Source organism: Bufo bufo, chromosome 1 (assembly GCF_905171765.1).
Source record: "Bufo bufo chromosome 1, aBufBuf1.1, whole genome shotgun sequence".
In the NCBI taxonomy this organism is placed as follows: Eukaryota; Metazoa; Chordata; class Amphibia; order Anura; family Bufonidae; genus Bufo; species Bufo bufo.
The window spans coordinates 755,301,305-755,324,613 of NC_053389.1; the positions used below are offsets into that span (position 1 = coordinate 755,301,305).

Below are 23,309 nucleotides of genomic sequence, written 5' to 3' on the forward strand. Positions count from 1 at the left end.
TTTATAAACAGTGATCGAAAAGTCGCACACACTTAAAATTGGTATCACTGAAAAGAACAGATCGTCCCCAAAAAAATGAGCCCTTACACAGCCCCATACACATAGCTACAAAAAAGTTATAGGAGTCAGAATATGGTTATGAAAAAAAATATCTTTTTTTCCTCAAAGGTTTTAATTTATTTTTCAGTATTAAAACGCAAGATAAATTATACAAGTGTGGTATGGTTGGAACCGTACTGACCTGGAGAATGAAGATAACAGGTCAATTTTACCGCATAGTGTACAGTGTAAAAAATAAAAATAAAAACCTTTATCAGAATTGCGTTTTTTCCCAATTCTTTCCCATTTGGAAATTTTTCTCCGCTCCCTACTACATGGTATGCAACCGTAAATGGTGCCATTAGAAAGCACAACTTGTCCCACAAAAAATAAGCCCTCATAAGGCTATGTGAATGGAAAAATAAAAAAGTTAGGACTATGGGAAGGAGGGGAGTGAAAAATGAAAACGCAAAAATGGAAAATCCCAGGGTCCTTAAGGGGTTAATGCAAAATAAACACACATTCGGTGACTACATTCCGGTAATAACAGAGACAGATGGAGAGATGGAATGCTCCTTGAAGCTTTACCTGAAGGAAGGTGAGCTCCTCACACCACTCCCTCTTGTGAAGAAGGGAGGAGGGAAGACAAGTGTAGAACAGGAAGGGCTAGTTTCATAACTCTCACACAACAGGAAGAGACTGCAGCAAACTCACAGAGGAACTCAGAGAGAGCTAGAGGACCAGTCATGGACAGGAGGCCGGTGAGTGCTACACAAGGCTGGGGGTAGAAGAATAAAGGGGGGTGGCAGGCAGATAAACTAGAAGGACTGAAATACTTGTGAGGCAGGTGTGAGTTTTAAAAGAAACCTTAAATAAGACCTGGGGGAGGGTTGTCTGTCATGGAGCTTGATGAGAAGGCTTCCCTGTAGAGAACATTGCCAAACCTAAGTATAATGCTGAATGTGATGTGTGCAAATCAACATTGTATCTCACTGAGGTGGTATGTAGGGTCTACCAAGATGGGACTTGTAGTTCTACTAAAGCCAAAGAACAAGCCTAGTGATAGAACTGCCAAAGCTGATGAGACTGGGGGACCTACAAATGGAACTACAATCTTCAAGATCTTGACCCTGACCTAACGTTTGTGGAACCACAAGATCTTGAAGCTCCTCAGAATCTTAAGCAGGTCTGGGATTGCCGAGTTCACATCAGCGTTCAGCCTCTCCGGAAAGGATGGATTACGCTACTTTCACATTAGCGGTTTTAATTCCGCTATTGAGATCTGCAATTAGGATCTCAACAGCTGAAGAAAATGCTTCTGTTTTGTCCCCATTCCTTCTCAATGGGGACAAAACTGAATGAAACGGAACGCACCAAAATGCATTCCGTTCCGTTTGGTTGCGCTCCCATCAAGCAGCGTTTTTCTGTCCGCGATGTGGTGCGGAGCAAAACGGATCCGTCCTGTCACACAATGTAAGTCAATAGGGACGGATCTGTTTTCTCTGGCACAATAGAAAACAGATCCGTTCCCCATTGACTTTCAATGGTGTTCATGACGGATCTGTCATGGCTATAGAAGACATAATACAACCGGATCCGTTCATGACGGATGCATTGCGGTTGTATTATGGTAACGGAAGCGGTTTTTTTTGCAGATCCATGACGGATCCGCAAAAAAACGCTAATGTGAAAGTAGCCTTAGGCACATAACTGAGCAGAATGGGGCCTACGGACCACATAGACTATAATGGGGTCCGCTAGGTTTCCGCTCAGAGGAAATTTTTAAACGCTGATGCCTTAGGAGGAACTAGTAATAGGTAGTCCAAGATTTTGAGAATTTTAGTTCTGTTGGAATGCTGAGTAAAGAAGCCTCCTAATGAAACACGGAGGATTGCCGGCAGTCGTGGCTCCAAGCCAACTTGGAACTAGACGAGTAGAGTTGGTGTGCTGGGACTTATAGTTCCTGGTCATGGTGCTTGGACGATATCAGACACCAGGAACTCTTGTTGGACTTTGTCTGTTTCCAGCTCTTGTAGAGCACACAGAGGTACTGTGTATGGGCAGGCGGTATTATGTTGTCAGGGACACAGCTGCTGTACGCCCCGATTGTCAGTCGTGTAACACCGAGGGGGCAGATTCCTTCACAGGAGCGATGGAAATCGTTTCTATAGGGAGCATTATATGTAATTACGTCTTGCCTTTGTCTCCACATCAAAAGCCTGGCAATGAGAGAGTTAACTCTCCTTTATGTGGCGGCTAAAGGACTGTAGACTTTCCAGGACACAGATTAGGTGTGTGCGTGCAATGACGTCAGGTTATTTGACAGTGACACATAGGGCAAGCAGTGGCCCGCCACCCCTTCATGACCAGAAATGTTTTAGAGGAGACGCTATAGATTAATAGATCCGCTGTCAAGAAATGTTTTATTCAGCCGCCTCTTAGCTTCATCTGTTTTATTACTATATATTAATATTATTTATGTAAGCCAGCCATGAACCATCACCGAACACCCCTCTAATCAGAGCCGACATCTGCTGCTATGTGACTGATATTTTGACTGTCATAGATGGTAGAAAACATTGTCCTTTGACCTGAGATAAAACTAATAAACAGCCAAGGATCCATAGGTAACTTATTTAGTGCTAACCAGTCACTACGAAAGGGTCTAATGATCCACCGCTCTGCTGCTGTTATAATAACTATAAAAAAGGGTGAATAGTATTTTTTTATCTGTTTCTGGGAAAGCTGGTTGACAACCAGTACAACCCTAATATATCCCTATATTGCTGCATAACGAGGTGGATCACCATTCAGGCCTATAGGAAAGATTGGTAAGACCGCCGGTTTGACATCCCAGTTTTCCCCTGTATATAACACCTGTTATGTGAGGCTTATAATATTCCTTTAAATTTTTTTAATTTTTTTTTGTTACAGCGAACATAGGTGTTGAGCGAACTTGTGTTTTAAGTTCGGTGTCCAAAGTTCGGGTTTGGGTTATCAAAGAATCCCTTTATGGATTCCACTACCACATACCTTAACGGAATTCGGAATCCATAACAGGATTTTTCGATAACCCGAACTTTGGACGCCGAACTTAGAACACAAGTTCGCTTAAAGCGAACCTGTCACCATGATTTTGCGCATAGAGCTGGGGACATGGGCTGCTAGATGGCCACTAGCACATCTGCAGTACCCAGGTCCCATAGCTCTCTGCGCTTTTATTGTGTTAAAAAAACGTTTTGAGTTATATGCAAATTACCTGATATGAGTCCTGTAGCCGGAGATGAGTCAAGCGTCAAGGAGCCCAGCACCGCCCCGCGTCCTCCGAATCTACTCCTTGCCGGCTGACGTCACAGAGCTGGAGCGCCGAAATCTCGCGATGCGCGAGCTAGCGCATGCGTAGTTCGTTCCCTGTGCTGATGCCAGCACAGGGAATGAACATGATGCCGACACTGCGCATGCGCTAGCTCGCGCATCGCGAGATTTCGGTGCTCCAGCTCTGTGACGTCAGCCGGCAAGGAGTAGATTCGGAGGACGCGGGGCGGTGCTGGGCTCCTTGACGCTTGACTCCTCTCCGGCTACAGGACTCATATCAGGTAATTTGCATATCACTCAAAACGTTTTTTTTTAACACAATAAAAGCGCAGAGAGCTATGGGACCTGGGTACTGCAGATGTGCTAGTGGCCATCTAGCAGCCCATGTCCCCAGCTCTATGCGCAAAATCATGGTGACAAGTTCCCTTTAACACTAGTTGTCACCCATCTTTCCCAGATTCCTAAACAGCAATCGTGTGGAGATACGAGGGCATGCATATGAAGGCTCAGCCGGGTTGTCAGATTACTGTATTTTTCTGTGTTGGAAACATGAGCTTAAGGCCTCATGCACACGGCCATGTTCCGCGGCCGAGAGCGGTCCGTGGTAACCCGGCCGGGATTCCTGCTGACAGCAGGAGCGCACGGCGTCTTTGGTTGCTATGACGCCGTGCGCTTCATGCAGCCGCTGCTGTACAGTAATACACTCGTGTAGATCATACCAGTGTATTACTGTACAGCAGCGGCTGCATGAAGCGCACGGCGTCATAGCAACCAATGACGCCATGCGCTCCTGCTGTCAGCAGGAATCCCGGCCGGTTTACCACGGACCGCTCTCGGCCGCGGAACACGGCCGTGTGCATGAGGCCTAAAGGGGTCGTCCAGGATTAGAAAAATATGGCTGTTTACTTCCAGATACAGCCTCGCACCTGTCCATGCGTTTAGTATTCGTGCTCAGCTCTATTGAAGTGAATGGGACTGAGCTGCAATACCACATACAACCTGTGAACAGTTGGTGTGCTGTTTGTAAAAGAAAGAAGCCATATTTTTCTGACACAGGACATCCCCTTTAAATCTATTTAAACCTACCAGCAGAGATTCTTTTCTGGGGTTGCAGGCTTCTGCAGATCCGCGCTTTTATCACCTCTTATCAGGAGCTCCTTTGCCGTCTTTTCATGACTTCGCCGCAAAAAAACGAAATGTTCGTATATCTCTTGGTTGGAATATGAACAAGTGAAATCCTATATTTCCTCAAAGGGAGAGAAATGTTCCTTTGAGACGTCCTTATCTGAAACTGAAAAATTATTTGTGTTGCCATCTCCGCCGACTCAACTGATCTCTTCGCTATATAGGAATCTGATAGAAGACACACATAAGGGCAAACCGAGTTTTATTTTGGGTTGGGAACAGGAATTAGGTACCTCTATAACAAAAGAGGACCAACAGAAAGCGTTTATATTCTCTCACAAATTATCAATGGCCTGTTCAGCACAGGAAAAAAACTATAAGATTATGGCTCGGTGGTACAGGTATCCAGTCAGACTACATAGGATATTTCCTTCGGTCCCAGAATCCTGTTGGAGATGTGGTACAGAGAATGGAACTATGCTGCATATTTGGTGGGGTTGTGGTAAGGTAAAACCTTTTTGGGACAAAGTCTTCGATATATATAGAAAGATGACTGAGAAGTCAATAGAAAACACACCTCAAGTGGCGCTCCTCTCCATCTTACCAGGCTCCATTGCATCTCAGAAGCGTAACATATTGAGATTTTATATCTCTGTGGCTAGGTCTGTGATCCCTAGACATTGGCGCACCATACATGCGCCTAACATTAGAGAATGGTATCAAGAAATGTTGCATATAAATAGAATGGAGGAGATCTCTGCTGAGGCCTCCGGCCTATCAAGCAAATTCCATAAGGTGTGGTCGCAATTAGTGTTGAGCGAACTTCTGTTTTAAGTTCGGCGTCTAAAGTTCGGCTTCCGGTTAGCGGAGAATCCCGATATGGATTCCGAATTCCATTGTGGTCCGTGGTAGCGGAATCAATAATCGGCCATTATTGATTCCGCTACCATGGACCACAACGGAATTCGGTAATCCATATCGGGATTCTCCGCTAACCGGAAGCCGAACTTTAGACGCCGAACTTAAAACAGAAGTTCGCTCAACACTAGTCGCAATGGATCGACTTTCAGGAATCCCCAGAACTTTTATCAATACTCACATCGTAAGCAACTGGCACTCTCGTCATATACTCCCCCTCCTGTCTTCTTCCTTCCCCTCCCCCCTTTTGCTCCTCTCCTCTTTTTTCTCTTTATCTTCACTTTTTCCTCCTTCTCTTGTTAGTTCTTTTCTCATATGCTTAGTGTTATCTTTTCAAAGAAAGAGCTGGGGTTAGTCCCCCACGTCATACTAACGTATCACATTGCAGAGATATTTTTGCTGGCATGTATTCATGTTGATACATATGTAAACTATGTGCACCATTAGATGAAATGTGGACATGATAAATGTATGAAAATTGAACTGAATAAAAACAGTTTAAACATAAATCTATTTAAACCATTAAAATGGTCTTCTGGCACACTAAAAAAAAATGGTGGCAGGGGACTCAGAAAGGCTGGAAAACATAGGGAGTGATTTATCAAACTGGTGTAAAGTAGTTGCCCATAGCAACCAATCAGATCCCACCTTTCATTTTCCAAAGGAGCTCTGAAAAATGAAAGGTGGAATCTGATTGGTTGCTATGGGCAACTGAGCCAGTTTTACTTTATACCAGTTTGATAAAGCTCCCCCATAAAATAAGTGCTAACTCACTGGGAATTCCATATTTTTTTCACCCACAATGTGGACCAGAATAGGATGTAATTTGTGGAATTCAGAAAAAAATGTGTATAGGTTGTGTGCTTGAGGCCTAATTCCTTTTTTGGATCATGGTGATATATCTAAACTATTGCACAGCAAAGGGCCGTTGTTGCCAGTAGCACCTAATCGGATTCCATGTTTTTAGAGGTCCTTTGGCAAAGGAGGCAGCGAACTGATTGGGTGCTATAGGTAACTGCACCACTTTTTTCCTGTGCACCGATTTTGATAAATTCGCCCCATCGTGTAGATATTCCACACTTGGTTTACTTCTAGGGCCTCCATGTTTCCCACAGAAACTCTGGGAGAAGTGGAGCAGTTGCCCATGACAACCAATCAAATCCCAGCTTTCATTTTTTAATAGGCTGTTTGGAAGTGAGTTGGGATTGGTTGCTATGGGCAACTACTTCACTTCACACTAGTTTTGATAAATCTCAAGAGAATTTATACCTATACTACCATGTCCAGGGGTTGTTCGTCTGTGTCTTGACATTGAGGACATGTTCTTTAGGACTCGTGCACACGGTCCCCAATGCAGGGGCAACATCTGTGAGGTTTCTGCAGATGAATGTAGACCCATTCAACTTGTATGGGTCCGTGATCCGTCCACACCACAAAAAAATAGAACATGTTCTATCTGTTTGCGGTGTGGAGGCACGGAGAGAAAACTACATGGGGTTCCATACCTCCAGTCCGCACCGCACATTCCGGACCCATTGAAGTGAATAGGTCCACATCTGTGATGCGGTGCACAAACTGCTGGGGTCTGTATATTGCGGACCTGCTGTTTGCGGGCGGCAATATGGGCATGGCCAGGCAACGGCCATGTGCTTGAGACCTTACACTTGTTCTTGCGCTGAACCATGACGGTGTAGGACCCTTTAGACTCTGTTCACACTAATGCTTCTCTGTACTGTCATTTTAAAATAAATATTTCCTTTTCACATGCTCGTTGATTTTTGTGGTATTTTTATTATGGACAGGGACCTGTAGGTGGGACGTATTTTACTGCAAAGCTAGGTTCCCAATCCCATGGAGTATTTTGGGGCGAAGATTTTTGCATGGATCACAAGCCGAAAATCCTTGCCAAAACAGCTTGCAGAACTTTCCCATTGATTTCAATGAGGAATCTGCATGTTGAACCATACGGTGCATTTTTTTTCTGCATGCAGTTTTATAAAACGGACCGTAAAATAAAGAAATGTCCTGTTCATTCTTGATGCGAATTCCGTGCAGAATCCGCATCCAGAACTCCATTGAAAGGCCGCTTTCAGACGAGCGAATTGCACACTCCGGACTCCCTCCGTGAGTATAAGACAGTTCCCGTCCTGAACTTCCAGCACTGCCGGGGTCACATAGCATTATATTGATTTATGATGCTATGTAACCCTTAGTCTGGAATGTATTGGATAACACTGACATAATGCTGTCAGTGTTATACAATACATTTCAGAGCTGTAAGGGTTACATTACATAGCATAATAAATCAATATAATGCTATGTGACCCCGGTAGTGCTGGGAGGTCAGGACGGGAGCTGTCTTATACTCGCACTGCAAGTCCGGAGTGTGCAAGTTGCTCATCTGCAATCGGCCAAAATGGCGAGGAATGAAAATCCTTGCCGAAACCACAACCAAAATTGCATTGAAAAACATGGCAGAAAAAAACTGATGTAGATTCCGAATTACCCCCCCCCCAAAAAAAAATAATCCAAGCCATAATTGGGGGTGTCACACGCACAGCATTTTTCACAACAACAACAAAAAAACACACCACACCACCAGATGTTTGTGGAAGGCCAGTGGGGAGTTACAACACACCACAAACACTACATTATTATGGCTTTTTTCTTCTTCTCACTTTTGATCCTTTTTTGGGGGTCTGTGCTGTTAATTTATTTATATTATTTTTTTTTTTTCAAAAGCAGCAGTTATTATTTTTTTTAAAACCAATTCCCAATAAACACCAGAAAAAACGGTGTCAAAGATGTGGGACCAAAAAAAAGCAAACCAAAAATGCTTGTAAGAAAAAAAGATGTGTGTGATAGAAGCCTAATCGGCTCAAGTGTCACACACAAGTTTTTATTTTATTTTTTATGTTTTTGTGGTTTTGGTTCATCTTTTTTGGCTTGTGTTTGTTGCAGCTTTTTTTTTTCCGCAAAAAAACACACCAGTTCCAGATATTGCATGGAAGTCTATTGAAAATATTAACCGTAGGACAAACAGGTGGGCACATCGATTCCTCTAGTCAAAACACACTATATATGCAAAAACACATCAAAAAACGCTACAAAAAAAAACTTTCCATATCATCATTATGACGGCCCGTTATTCCGTGTGGCCGTCATGGTGATCTGATGGAAACCGAATTACCGGTAAGTCGAATTCCGTTTTTTTTTTTCGCGTTTTTATCTTAGCCCAGATAATGGCATGGAAAAATACTGAGACGAGACCCTAAGGCCTCTTTCACTCGGGCGTTGCGGGAGCGTTACGGGAACACCCGCGATTTTTCCGCGCGAGTGCAAAACATTGTAATGCGTTTTGCACTCGCGTGAGAAAAATCGCGCATGTTTGGTACCCAAACCCGAACTTCTTCACAGAAGTTCGGGCTTGGGATCAGTGTTCTGTAGATTGTATTATTTCCCCTTATAACATGGTTATAAGGGAAAATAATAGCATTCTGAATACAGAATGCATAGTAAAATAGCGCTGGAGGGGTTAAAATAAAAATAAAAATTTAACTCGCCTTAATCCACTTGCTCGCGCAGCCCGGCATCTCTTCTGTCTCCTTTGCTAAACAGGACCTGTGGTGATGTCACTCCGGTCATCACATGATCCATCACCATGGTAAAAGATCATGTGATGACCGGAGTGACGTCACCACAGGTCCTGTTCAGCAAAGGAGACAGAAGGAGATGCCAGCAGCGCGAGCAAGTGGGTTAAGGTGAGTTAAATTATTATTTATTTATTTTTTAACCCCTCCAGCGCTATTTTACTATGCATTCTGTATTCAGAATGCTATTATTTTCCCTGATAACCATGTTATAAGGGAAAATAATAGTGATCGGGTCTCCATCCCGATCGTCTCCTAGCAACCATGCGCGAAAATCGCACCGCATCCGCACTTGATTGCGGATGCTTGCGATTTTCACGCAACCCGTCACGCATTGCACCCACGCGTAGAACTCGCTCGTGTGAAAGGGGCCTTGATGTGCTTTCTCACTGTGCCGATAAACAGGCAATTATCAGGAAGGAAGCCTTCCTTCCTGATAATTACCTGCTCGTCAGTGGAGGTAAGAGCTGCATTTACATGCAGCAATCTCCTCCGCTTTGTGGGGACCAGCATCGCTTGTCCACATACTGGTGCGTTGTTTCTGGGCAGCAGGTCGCTGTTCACACAGCAAGATCTGCTGCCCAGGAGCGACGACTGAGGCTTTTTGATCATCCATCTGTTGACCGGCCGCACCTTTACGTGGGCAGATCATCGGCAACAAGCATTCGTGATAACGTTCATCCCCGATAATCTGCTAGGCAACGTAAATCCGCCATTAGGCCTTATTCACACGTCCGTTGTTTCTTTCCTGATCTGTTCCGTTTTTTGCGGAACAGATCTGGACCAGATCTGGACCCATTCATTTTCAATGTTTCCTGAAAAAAAATCTGACATTGAGCTGTCCGTTTTTTTTCAGGACCCATTAAAAATGAATGGGTCCAGATCTGTTCCGCAAAAAACGGAACAGATCAGGAAAGAAACAACGGACGTGTGAATAAGGCCTAAGTCTTGCAAAATGCAAAAATTTCCAGATTTCTACCTGGCGTTGCTCTCTTATCTGCTTCCTGTTTCCGACTTCTTGCAAGATGAGTAATGTGAGTACTGAAGAACCAGTTTGGTGACTGAGAAGGGGCGACGATACGGCCAAAATGTCTCCGTCATTGTATGAGATAATTCAGAGGTGTGGAGGCCTGTATAACACATGAGTTATGTGAAGTCACTGCTTTTGCCATGACTACATCCTATAGATACATATGGGCTCGTGTACATGTGTTTTTTTCGGATTTTTTTTTTAGTACAATGAAATCTTTTGGAGAGTTTCCCTTATATGTAATACTGCATAAACCGTAGTTCATATCAGAAGGTTTTCCCATGCTCGGCCTGCTGCTTCTTTCATAGGAGGTCATGGGGCCCCTGATCTTGTGATTGGTGGAGGTCTCAGTGGTTGGACCCCCCAAGGATCAGATACTTATCCCCTATCAAGTTTTTATCTTGACACAACCTCTTTAAAGTGAACCTCCTGTTCAAAAAAACAAACGTTCACATTATCTAGGGTAGGAACAGAACATTTACCAGATGCCCTCCTTTCAATCTTTTTAGTTGCCGATCTGCCAGTTCCTGGGATCCTCTGCTGTCACCCAAGATGCCCACACCGCTTCTCGGACCACCCAGTACACACTGTGCGTTTGGTGGCACATGACACTTCCTACTTGTCCAGTCCTGCTCCTGGATTGGCCAGCACTTTACACGTGAGCAGTGGTGGCCAATCCAAGGGCAGCCATCTTGGATGGTACAAGAGGAGCCCAGGAACTGGCAGATCTGCAGCATAGAAGAGGAAAAGGAGGGCACCTGGTAAATGTTCTGTTCATTCCCCAGTTAATGTGAATTTATTTTCTTCTGGAACAGACGGTCGCTTTTAGGGTAGAGAGAAGAAGTACTACAAAGGCTCCAGGATTTGGGAGATGCTATATCTTCTTATGGAGAAATGAATGGAGTAGCTGCCTGCACGTGTGGCCGGCCACTATAGTTATTTCAGGGGAGCAGCAGGGGGTACGGGGTACCTGTTCACATGATTGGTGGAGGTTCCAGTGGTAGGATCCCCTATGTGCTTGTTACTTTTTTCAACAAAAACAAGGCTCTGACCCTACAGCCTAATTCACACGTCTGTGGAACACGGTCTGTGAGATACCGGACTGGCACGGCGTCATCGGTTGCTATGAAGCTGTGCACTTCGCGCCGCCGCCACTGCTGTACGGTAATACACTTGTATAGATCATACCAGTGTATTACTGTACTGCGGCGGTGGCACAAAGCGCATGGCGTCATAGCAACCAATGACGCCGTGCGCTCCTGCACTAAGCAGGATGCCGGTCCGGTATCTCACGGACCGCGTTCCACGGACGTGTGAATTAGGCTTAAGTCTCAGGTAAAATAACTTGCAATTTTCTTCAATGCGATACCACGTAAGATTGCAGTGCAAACTGCATCACAATAATTCACATGTGGATGCAGATGCTAACTTCAGTCTAAGGCCCCTTTCACACAGATGAGAATTCCGCGCGGGTGCAATGCGTGAGGCGAACGCATTGCACCCGCACTGAATCCGGACCCATTCACTTTAATGGGGCTGTGCACATGAGCGGTGATTTTCACGCATTACTTGTGCGTTGCTTGAAAATCGCAGCATGCTCTATATTGTGCGTTTTTTTAACACGCAACGCAGGCCCCATAGAAGTGAATGGGGCTGCGTGAAAATCACAAGCAAGTGCGGATGCGGTGCGATTTTCATGCATGGTTGCTAGGTGACGATCGGGATGGGGACCCGATCTTTATTATTTTCCTTTTATCAAATGGTTATAAGGGAAAATAATAGCATTCTTAATACAGAATGCTTAGTAAATTAGGGATGGAGGGGTGGAGGGGTTAAAAAAAACAAAAAAACTCGCCTCATACACTTGTTCGCGCAGCCCGGCTCGTCTTCTTTCTTCTTCTTTGAGGACCTGGGGGAAAAGGACCTTTGGTGATGTCACTGCGCTCATCACATGGTCCATCACCATGGACCATGTGATGAGTGCAGTGACGTCAGCAAAGGTCCTTTTTCCCCAGGTCCTCAAAGAAGAAGAAAGAAGACGAGCCGGGCTGCGCGAAAAAGTGGATGAGGTGAGTTAAAAAAAATGTAACCCCTCCATCCCTAATTTACTTAGCATTCTGTATTAAGAATGCTATTATTTTCCCTTATAACCATGTTAGGGCTCTTTCACACCTGCGTTCTTGTCTTCCGGCATAGAGTTCCGTCGCCGGGGCTCTATGCCGGAAGAATCCTGATCAGGATTATCCTAATGCATTCTGAATGGAGAGAAATCCGTTCAGGATGCATCAGGATGTCTTCAGTTCCGGAACGGAACGTTTTTTGGCCGGAGAAAATACCGCAGCATGCTGCGCTTTTTGCTCCGGCCAAAAATCCGGAACACTTGCCGCAAGGCCGGATCCGGAATGAATGCCCATTGGAAGGCATTGATCCGGATCCGGCCTTAAGCTAAACGTCGTTTCGGCGCATTGCCGGAGCCGACATTTAGCTTTTTCCGAGTGGTTACCATGGCTGCCGGGACGCAGCTACGTGCGGCTCCCCGGGCGCTCCAGAGTGACGTCAGGGCGCCCCAAGCGCATGGATCACGTCATCCATGCGCATGGGGCGCTCTGACGTCATTCTGGAGCGCCCCGGGAGCCGCACGGACTGTAAGTATACCGCTCCCCCGCTCCTACTATGGCAACCAGGACTTTAATAGCGTCCTGGCTGCCATAGTAACACTGAAAGCATTTGGAAGACGGTTCCGTCTTCAAATGCTTTCAGTACACTTGCGTTTTTCCGGATCCGGCGGGCACCTCCGGCAACGGAAGTGCATGCCGGATCCCAACAACGCAAGTGTGAAAGAGGCCTTATAAGGGAAAATATTAAAATCTACAGAATACCTAACCCAAACCTTAACTTCAGTGAAGAAGTCCGGGTTTGGGTCAAATTCATTTTTTTCTCACGCGCGTGCAAAATGCATTGCACTCGCGCGAAAAAAACTGAAGAACGCAACGCAATCGCATACAAACTCACCCCACTCACAGGCAAAATCACACGATTTTTCCGCGACGCACCGGCATCCTATCCGGCCCTCACACGCAACGCCCTTGTGAAAGAGGCCTAAGGCCGGTTTCACACGGGCGTTGCGGATTGGGGCCGGATGCGTTCAGAGTGCGTTCAGTGAAACTCGCACTATTTTGCAAGCAAGTTCAGTCAGTTTTGTCTGCGGTTGCGTTCAGTTGTTCAGTTTTTTCTGCGCAGGTGCAATGCGTTTTGATGCGTTTTTCAAGCGCGTGATAAAATACTGAATGTTTACAAACAACATCTCTTAGCAACCATCAGTGAAAAACGCATCGCACCCGCACTTGCTTGCGGGTATAATGCGGTTTTCACTGAAGCACCATTCACTTCTATGGGGCCAGGGCTGCGTGAAAAACGCAGAATATAGAACATGCTGCGATTTTCACGCAACGCAGAACTGATGCGTGAAAATCACCGCTCATGTACACAGACCCATTGAAATGAATGGGTCAGGATTCAGTGCGGATGCTATGCGTTCATGTCACGCATTGCACCCGCGCGGAAAACTCGCTCGTGTGAAAGGGACCTAAGGCTACCTGCACACGTAGTGGATTTGTAAGCGGAAAATCCACAAAAAACGCATGGAAATGTGCACTATTTATTGAGGATTTTTCTGTTTGTTAACAGCCCCATTAAAGTCTATGGGGAAACCACTATAGAAGGTGCAGAATCACACAAACATAGTAACCTAGTTTATAAGGCAGTTTAATTTCTGCAAAAAAAAAGTATACATTACATTTGGCAAATGTCATTCACCTTGCTGGTACTGTACTACGTTATGCTTTTTCCACACGAAAATCTGCGTGGAGAAAACGCACGTAATCTGCAACGTATTCAGGTAGCCGAAGGGCTCATTCACACGACTGTGTGAAGCCCGTGTTGTGGAACGCAAATTGTGGTCCGCAGTGCACGGGCACCGACCTTGGCCAAGCTGCATGGGGATCGTGGACCCATTCACTTGATCCCTCCGTTCCGCAAAAAGATAGAGCATGTTCCGTAGTGTTCTTTTTCGTGCTTCCGTTCAGCATCTCCGGATTTCCGGAGCCATTGAAGTGAATGGGTCCACATCCGTAATGCGGAATGCACACGGAACGGTGCCCGTGTATTGCAGATCCGCAAATGCGCTCCACAATACGGCAACGGGCAGCACACGTTCGTGTGAACGAGCCCTAAAGGGGTTTTCCAGGATTTGGTCCCTTTTTAATTAAGCCCCCCTAGTATGTGGTACTTAATTAAAGAATCATACTTAATGAGGCAGCAAAAAAAAATGGAAGTTACTTTGTGTGCGATCCGTTTCCGTATGTCTATTCCACAAAAAAATAGAACATGTGCTATTATTGTCCGTATTATGGACAAGGATAGGACTGTTCTATTAGGCACCGCAAAATACGGAATGCACATGGACGTCATCTGTATTTTATGCGAATCCGTGTTTTGTGGACCCCAAAATACATACGGTCGTGTGCATGCGCCCTAACTCTTCTCCCTGCTGCTCTGTTCGGTCATCTCCCAGTCCCTGGCTTGTTTACTTCCAGCCAGGGTATGGACAGGGTCACGTGTGCCGCTGCAGCCAATCGCTGTCCCCAGTAGTGACCTATCGCTTGGGGGATATGTCACCACTAGCTTTAGATGCTTCATCCGCAGTCGCTTTGTTCAAAACTTTGGAATAATACTGTACTGTATTAGAATGTATGGGCTCCGATGAGCCGAAGTAAGTTATTAGCGAAGTCGCGCGAGACTTCTTCGAAAAACTTCAGTAGTTGATGTTTAAAGTAGAAGCCCATACATTCTAATAATGTATGGAGACGGATCTCCGTACAGTATTAGGGTCCATTCACACGTCCGTGTGTGTTTTGCGGATCCACGAATCTGTGGATCCGCAAAACACGGACATCGGCGATGTGCGTCCCGCATTTTGCGGACCGCACATTGCCGGCATTCTCATAGAAAATGCCTTTTCTTGTCCGCAATTGCGGACAAGAATAGGACATGTTCTATTTTTTTCGGGATCGGAATTGTGGACCCGGAAGTGCGGATCCGCAACTCCGGATCCGGGCAGCACATCGTGCTGCCCCATAGAAATGAATGGGTCTGCAATTCCGTTCCGCAAAATGCAGACCGAAATTGCGGATGTGTGAATGGACCCTTATTCCGAAGTTTTGAACAAAGCGACTTCGGATGAAGTATCCGAAGCTCGCTTCGCTCAACACTAGTCACCACTGAGGCCAGTCATTACCTGCATCGGCGCACATGTTTCCAGCCAGGAATCCGAAGATCACCGATGGAGCCAGGATGCCGGATCGGAGCGGCAGTGAGCAGGTGAGTGTGATTCTTGATTTAAAAGAGACCAAACCCTGGAAAACCCCTTTAAACGATGCATATTTAGGGGCTCTGCGACAATTGGCATTAGAGATTAGAAGAGGCATGAAAGAAATGGCGCATGGAATAAAATGTGCAATAATTATAGCGTGTTATGTCACTGTGGACTCTTGACCTGGGCCGGACATTTTCTGTGCTAGGTCAATTTGCATGGAACCCGTGAAATCCGAGAAGTGTGAGTCACAGGGAGTCTTCCTGCTGCTTATATATAGCAGGACAAAGGGCAAGGACGTTTCCGATCTAATCATTATGATCCATCTTACTGCACGATGATTGGTTTACAATTCGTTAGGCTGTATTCATATGGTGCAATAAAAAATGCAAAAAAGTAAATTTTTTTTTTTTTTTGCCTTCTGAGGTCTGCAGTCGTGTTTTGAATGATAATTTCATCATTGTTTGGTGCCATGATAGGTCTGATACACTGCACCATTAAATGGCATTTTTTCAGCCTTTTCCATCCATTTTTTTTTTTGAACATCCATCCTTTGGTCTGCGGTGTATTGGGTTTTAAAACCCCAGATGTCTCCCATCTTTAAAGACCCGTTCAGTGGCCGGCAATGGGTGGGAAGGGGTTAAACAGGTTGGGGGTAGAGTCACGAAACATATTCTATATTTTTCAAACCAGCACCTGGATTTGAATACTTTTGTAATTGCATGTATTTATAAATTTAGTATAGCCAGTGCGCTATTCAATAAAATGTATCTGTATAGCGCCACCTGCTGTTTGTTCTTTTCCTTATTTTATGTCCGTCTCACTGAGCTGGTCGAACGTGCTCAGTTTAAATCTTTTAACTTTCACCAGCCATATGTTCTGTAAGAAGCTGTAGCAGTTACAGGGAAAGAGCTGCAGCAGAAAGGACATGCCCCCTGAACTGCCAAGCCAAGGATAATGTAGGAAAGCAATTGAAGCAGTGAATGAGGAGATTTCTGGATCCATGTGAGCTACAGGACTGTTTCTAACTTTGTTAGAAAGGTATTGTCATGTTTTATATGATGTCTGATTTTCATTTTTTACATCAATCACGACATAACCCCTTTAATCGAAGGATATCTAAAGTGTATGAACTGCTTAAAGTGAGACCACAGTTTATCCCAGGCTTCCATAGACATTAGATAAAATGTGACCAGTACATGCACCACCAGTGGTATTGCTTACTGGTCATACAACGCTGGTAAGAACATGTCATGCTCATCCAGAAGGGCTTGGAAAATGTGCAAATGTATGTTACCATCTTTTCTCATTTCCGCCCTGCCAACTCTCGCCCTCTCATGATGTCTCATCTGACGTATGACACAAGGTTTCTTATCCTGATAAACCAGATAAGCATTTAACAGTCTTGAAGGAGGGTTATCTAGATGAGCAGTTTATACATGGTATTGATGATTTAGGACCCTTTTACAGGAGCACATTATCAGGAATGAACGCTTGTTCCCAATAATTGCCCTGTGAATATGTGCCGCTGGTCACTTGATGAACAATCATTTGCTGGGGGAAAGCATCATTGATGTGGTACCCAAAAACATTGTGCAGCGAGTCCCTGAGGAGCCGACGCAGAGGATGGGAGTGGTTGGGTCACTGTGTACTCCTTCAGGCCTTTGCTCCCTGGGGGATCGGTGGTTTGAAGAATTAGACAAGAAGTAAAAGTAGAACAGTTTCTTTCTACTTAGTCCAAAATTTAACTTGTGGTACATCCAGCAGGATTAAGTACAAAGTGCAGTTTCTGGCACCAGATGAGGAGGTATGGTGGCTGGTTGTGTGGCAATTAAATAAAATTTGTAGGAACTTGTGGATATAAGTGTCCACTCCATGATACAGGCTTGAAGTTAGTGTGGCCTGGATGTTTGCCAGGTGATGGATGTCCGAGCCGTAGTCCCTCACCTGCAGCAGGGTTTGTAAAGCTGTGGTTGCTGCTCACTTTGGGTGCTGTAGCTTTTTGGAAAGTAGTGTTCTCGATTTTGGCAATCTCTCTGGATTAAAGGTCTCACAGGGGAACTGGATACAGTCCCTTGAAGAAGGAGCTCAAGCATGTGCTACCTTTCCCTACTTGGTCTGGACTTGAACTCTCGCTCCTGGCAGGAAGTAGAATCAGGCCACTCCTACCAAGAGGGGAGTAACAGGATGGTTAGCCATGTTCCTGCCAACCATCCCTCCTCCGATGGAGTACACGGCAGAACATCATATAACCTAATATAACAATTGCAGATACTTCCAGGTCTGGGGCACTGCAATTGTTTCTATGTAAAGAGGGATCTGCTGCCCAGAAACAATGAATGTATATGGGGATGAGTGAACGCTGCTTCTATGTTTTTCCCTCATGCAGTGGAGGTGATTGCTGTATGTAAATGCAGCTCTCACTTCCGCTCACGAACAGTCAGTCATCAGGAACCTTCGGTTGATTCTCGATAATTGCCTGGGTATCGGCCAGTTTAAAAGAGTCTTTAGTGATCAGTCTTGTCTGGTGACACATGTTCTGATCACGCAGTGCATACCTGTCACATGCCACATCTGTCTGTAAATAGCCGTGACGTCATACCTGTCCGCCTATGCTTTAGGTGCAAAGCTGCTGGCAACAAGGATATTGTATTTTTAGTTGAAAAATATAGCCACCTAGTATGTAACCACCATACATAAGCAGGCAACAAATATGTATTGCCTCCCATTATATCTTTAGGCTTGGTTGACACTTGGGGCGGGTAGTTTTTATATATTTTTTTATTTATTTTTTTGGTTGACACTCTGAGGGGGTAGTTTTTTAGTTTTTTAATTGAAGGGAGTTCCCTGTTAAGGCTTCATGCACACGACTATAATTTGGGTCCACGTCCGGTCTGGTTTTTTTTGCGGACAGATGTCATCCATGTGTGGTCAACATCCACGTGGCCGTTCAGCAAAATAAAGAACATTTTTCAGACAAGAATAGCCAGTTCTAATAGAAAAATGTGGCATACATACGACAGATATCCGCAGTTTGTGAACCACAAAATGGATAAGGTTGTGTCCATGTAGCTTAAACCAGGCACAGTGCCTTGTAGGGCTAGCTAGATTCTTAAACCAGGCACAGTGCCTTGTAGGGCTAGCTAGATTCTTAAACCAGGCACAGTGCCTTGTAGGGCTAGCTAGATTCTTAAACCAGGCACAGTGCCTTGTAGGGCTAGCTAGATTCTTAAACCAGGCACAGTGCCTTGTAGGGCTAGCTAGATTCTTAAACCAGGCACAGTGCCTTGTAGGGCTAGCTAGATTTTTTTGTGTAACGAGTCTGGCTGCAGAGCTCTCACCCATGACCTAACCACTTTTTGGAAAAATGGCGAGAGTGTTGGAAAAGACTAAAAAGTCACAAACTTTGTAGCCAAACGGCACTTCCAACAAATTTTGTGACTTTTCTATGCCAGAAAAACTGGTGTGGAGCTACAGTAAATGGCCCCCTATTGTGCCTGGTTTAAGGCCTAGTTCACACAGTCGGTGTTCGGTCAGTGATTTTCATCAGGGATTGTGAGACAAAACCAGATATGGGTCAAATACACAGAAATGGTGACAATCCCTCCATTATACCTTATCTCTGTGTAGCCTTCACTCTTGGTTTTGGCTCACAATCCCTTACCAAACACTGACTAATGGCTCATGCACACAAACATATTCCGCGTCCGTTCCGTTTTATTTTTGCGGACTGTATGCGGAACTATTAATTTCAATGGTTCGCAAAAAGAAGTTACTCCGTGCGCATTCCGTTTCCGTATGTCCGTTTCTGCAAAAAAATAGAACATGTCCTATTATTGTCCGCATAATGGACAAGGATAGGACTGTTCTATTAGGGGCCAGCTGTTCCATTCTGCAAAATATGGAATGCACACAGATGTCATCCGTATTTTTTGCGGACCACAAAACGCATACGGTCATGTGCATGAGCCCTAATACTGTGAACTAGGCCTATCAGTGAATTTCTGCTGACAGACCCCCTTAAGATATACAAAATGGATAGGATAACTGATGCAAAATGGAATAGAAGTCCATTAGGTTTTCATTCTCTTTAAAAAGCTAAAAAATTCCTTGGATAAAAAGAAAACTAAAACTTTCAAAGGGGTTGTCCAGGATTTTCAACTGATAGCTTATCCCTTTTAGGGGTCCTACCACCAGCGCATGCGACGTGTGCCGAGCTGCAGTACCAGCAGCAGCCACACTAGTGTTGGGGGTTACTCTCCTAGGTAGCACAGTTAAAGGGATTATCCAGGAAAATATATTTATGACTTATCCTCCTGATAGGTCATCAGTATCAGATCTGTGGGGGTGCGACACTGGGGACCCCCGCCAATTAGCTGTTAGCAGAGGGCTGCAGCTTTTTCCTAGGCCAGTGACATCACTGTACATCGATCACATGGCCTAGTTGCAGCTCAGCCCCATTTAAGTCAATGGGGCTGAGCTGCAATACCAAGCACTGCCACTATACAATGTACGGCGCTGTCCTTGGAAAGCTGATGGGAGCCTGCATCGCTGATGGTGAGCTCACCATAGCAACCAGATTCCACCTTTCATTTTTCAAAGCTCCTTTGGAAAATGAAAGGATCAGTCTGGTTGCTATGGGCAACTAAGCCAGTTTTCCTTAGCTCCAATTAGGGCTGCGAGCTATTGATTATTTTAGTAATCAAGTAATCTATCAATTAATCCAACGATTAATCGAGTACTCTATTAAAAAACTAATAAAGAACTTTTTCCTTTATAAAATATCAGCCCCCCCCCCCCAGTGCCATCAATCATTTGTGCCATCAGCTCACCTCATGCCATCAGTCCTCTGTGCCATCACCCCCTCAGTGCCATCAGTCCTCTGTGCCATCACCCCCCCCAGTGCCATCAATCCTCTGTGCCATCACCCCCCAGTGCCATCAGCTCTATGTGCCATCTGTCCCCAATGCCATGAGCCCTCTGTGCCATCATCCCCTCCGATGCCAGCGTGCCCTCAGCTCCCCCAGTGCCACCATCTCCGCTCCTAGTCTCCAGCAGCCCTTTAATACTTACCTCTCCTGTAGGGGCGCCCCTCCACAACTCCTCTGTCTTCTTCTCCGCGCGCTGCACTGTCCTCCTGACACATCATCAGGACATAGGGCACGCATGCGGGCACTATGACCTGATGTGTCAGGAGGGCAGTGCAGCGCGCGGGCCGGCGGGTGACCACGGAGCGGTGAGTAGTAGCAAGCACTTCTCTCCTGCTCCGTGGTCACATAACACAAACAAATCCTCGATGCATCGAGGATTTTTTGTGTGGAATTACTCAATCGAGTAATCATTTCAGCCCTAGCTCCAATTTTAAACCTCCCCTAAAGGCTGCACTGTTGCTTGAGGCCTCATTCACACAGTGGTTCCAGTTTTTGATCCATTTTGGCAATTTGCCAATATCATCTGTAAAAACTTCCACTGCTATCAAAGCCACATGATGCTTTTGTCCGCCGCCCCCACCCAAAGGTGAAAACTATGCCGCAAAAATATGTCCAGTACGTTGTGGGGCACACGGGCTCCATGGTGCGGTATACTGTTATTAGGGTGTGGTTCTCGAAGAAAGCTGTTTTGTGTATAATAAAAGTAAATTGTGTTACCTGGTGGTAATAATCGGTTTATTAGACATACCAGTTATTGGCAGGTGGCAGGGCGGGCTATTTACCCTGCATGGCAGTGACGTCACATGTGGGTTTAGCTTTCAGAGTAAATTCCAGCATAGGGCAGGCCACGCGGAGATCATTTTCTGAGTAAACAGGGATCCTGGCTAATTCAGATAAAGGTAACACTATACAATAATACAATAGAGTAGCAAAATACTGGGGTTAGAGGGGAAAAAAGGGTCTATTTTTTTTCACTGAAACAGCGCCACTCTTGTCCATAAGGCCTTGCCTGGTATTGCAGCTCAGTCCCATTGATTAGTGAATGTTGACCAGTGTTATGCAGGGCGAATGAGAGGACATTGGAGCCTTAACTATGGGGGTGTCTGAAAACGTCACGGAAAACAATGTCAGCAGCGTCCTCTGTCTACTTGTCCCTGCTAGATCACTTACCTGTGTAAATTTATGTCCTTGTTGATTGAACTACCTCCACAGAATGGAACTGTAGGCATAACATGTGCCGCCATATGGCGCTCCTTAAGGCACCGTATTTTGCAGATCTTTCCTTTGACAAATAGTGTTTCCGAGGGAGAGACATTCAATGTAGTACACCAACTAATAAAAAGAGGCTTATGGAGGTATGGTACATTCCTATAGGGGTTTATGGAGCCATATTACAGCCATGTGCTGGAGAGTGTACTGTCGTGCAGATATAAATATTCATGGCACGTGGACGGCACCATGATTAACATGTCAGTCTCAGCACACTCATAGGCAGGCATTTATGACTGAACTACATGCACTTATGTCTCTCTTCTACTTTACTAAGTCACTAGGGCGGACATGAGAGGTTTGGCTGCCTTAACTTTTCTATCGTCATATTTAAAGACAATAGGCATAGTAACAGCATATGCAGTCTTACCTTAAATACAACTTCTGTGGAGTAAAAAAAAAGCATAGGAACGTAAAGAGGTTGTCCCATCATATAATATTCTACATTTTTCAAACCAGCACCTGGATCTGACACCTTTTTGTAATTGCATGGAATTAAGAATTTTGTATAGCCACTGAGGTATTCAATAAAATGTATCTTTATAGCGCCACCTGCTGTTTATCGTTTCCTTATTTCTTTGTCCACCTTGTTTAGATGGATACACATGCTCAGTTCCATCCTTGGACTGTTACCTGCCGTATCTACTGTTAGAAGTTGTGACATTTACAGGCTAAGGACTGGAGCAGAAAGGATACGTTCCCTGAGCTGTGATAGGGAGAGAGCTGCAACAGAAAGGATACGCCCCCCTGAGAATGGACATGCTCTCTTACCAGTGATAGGGAGAGAGCAGCAACAGGAAAGGCAGCCCCTGAGCTGTGATGGGGAGAGAGCAGCAGCAGAAAAGGCAGCCCTTGAGCTGTGATGGTGAGAGAGCAGCAGCAGAAAAGGCAGCCCCTGAAGTGTGATAGGGAGAGAGCAGCAGCAGAAAAGGCAGCCCCTGAGTTGTGATAGGGAGAGAGCAGCAGCAGAAAAGGCAGCCCCTGAGCTGTGATGGTGAGAGAGCAGCAGCAGAAAAGGCAGCCCCTGAGCTGTGATAGGGAGAGAGCAGCAGCTGAAAAGGCAGCCCCTGAGCTGTGATAGGGAGAGAGCAGCAGCTGAAAAGGCAGCCCCTGAGCTGTGATAGGGAGAGAGCAGCAGCAGGAAAGGCAGCCCATGAGCTGTGATGGTGAGAGAGCAGCAGCAGAAAAGGCAGCCCCTGAGCTGTGATAGGGAGAGAGCAGCAGCAGAAAAGGCAGCCCCTGAGCTGTGATAGGGAGAGAGCAGCAGCAGAAAAGGCAGCCCCTGAGCTGTGATGGTGAGAGAGCAGCAGCAGAAAAGGCAGCCCCTGAGCTGTGATAGGGAGAGAGCAGCAGCTGAAAAGGCAGCCCCTGAGCTGTGATAGGGAGAGAGCAGCAGCTGAAAAGGCAGCCCCTGAGCTGTGATAGGGAGAGAGCAGCAGCAGGAAAGGCAGCCCATGAGCTGTGATGGTGAGAGAGCAGCAGCAGAAAAGGCAGCCCCTGAGCTGTGATAGGGAGAGAGCAGCAGCAGGAAAGGCATCCCCTGAGCTGTGATGGTGAGAGAGCAGCAGCAGAAAAGGCAGCCCCTGAGCTGTGATAGGGAGAGAGCAGCAGCAGGAAAGGCAGCCCATGAGCTGTGATGGTGAGAGAGCAGCAGCAGGAAA

At 45.6% G+C, this 23,309-nt stretch overlaps 1 protein-coding gene across 1 annotated transcript in view; it reads left to right on the forward strand.

Moving 5' to 3' along the window:
• The first annotated feature begins 702 nt into the window (after positions 1 to 702).
• VAMP8 (vesicle associated membrane protein 8) overlaps positions 703 to 23,309 on the forward strand; it is a 42,735-nt gene continuing 20,128 nt past the window's right edge. Inside the window, exon 1 of the mRNA XM_040414522.1 lies at positions 703 to 800. Coding sequence (XP_040270456.1) covers positions 786 to 800 — 15 coding nt within the window. The 5' untranslated portion in view covers positions 703 to 785. The remainder of the gene's footprint in view (positions 801 to 23,309) is intronic.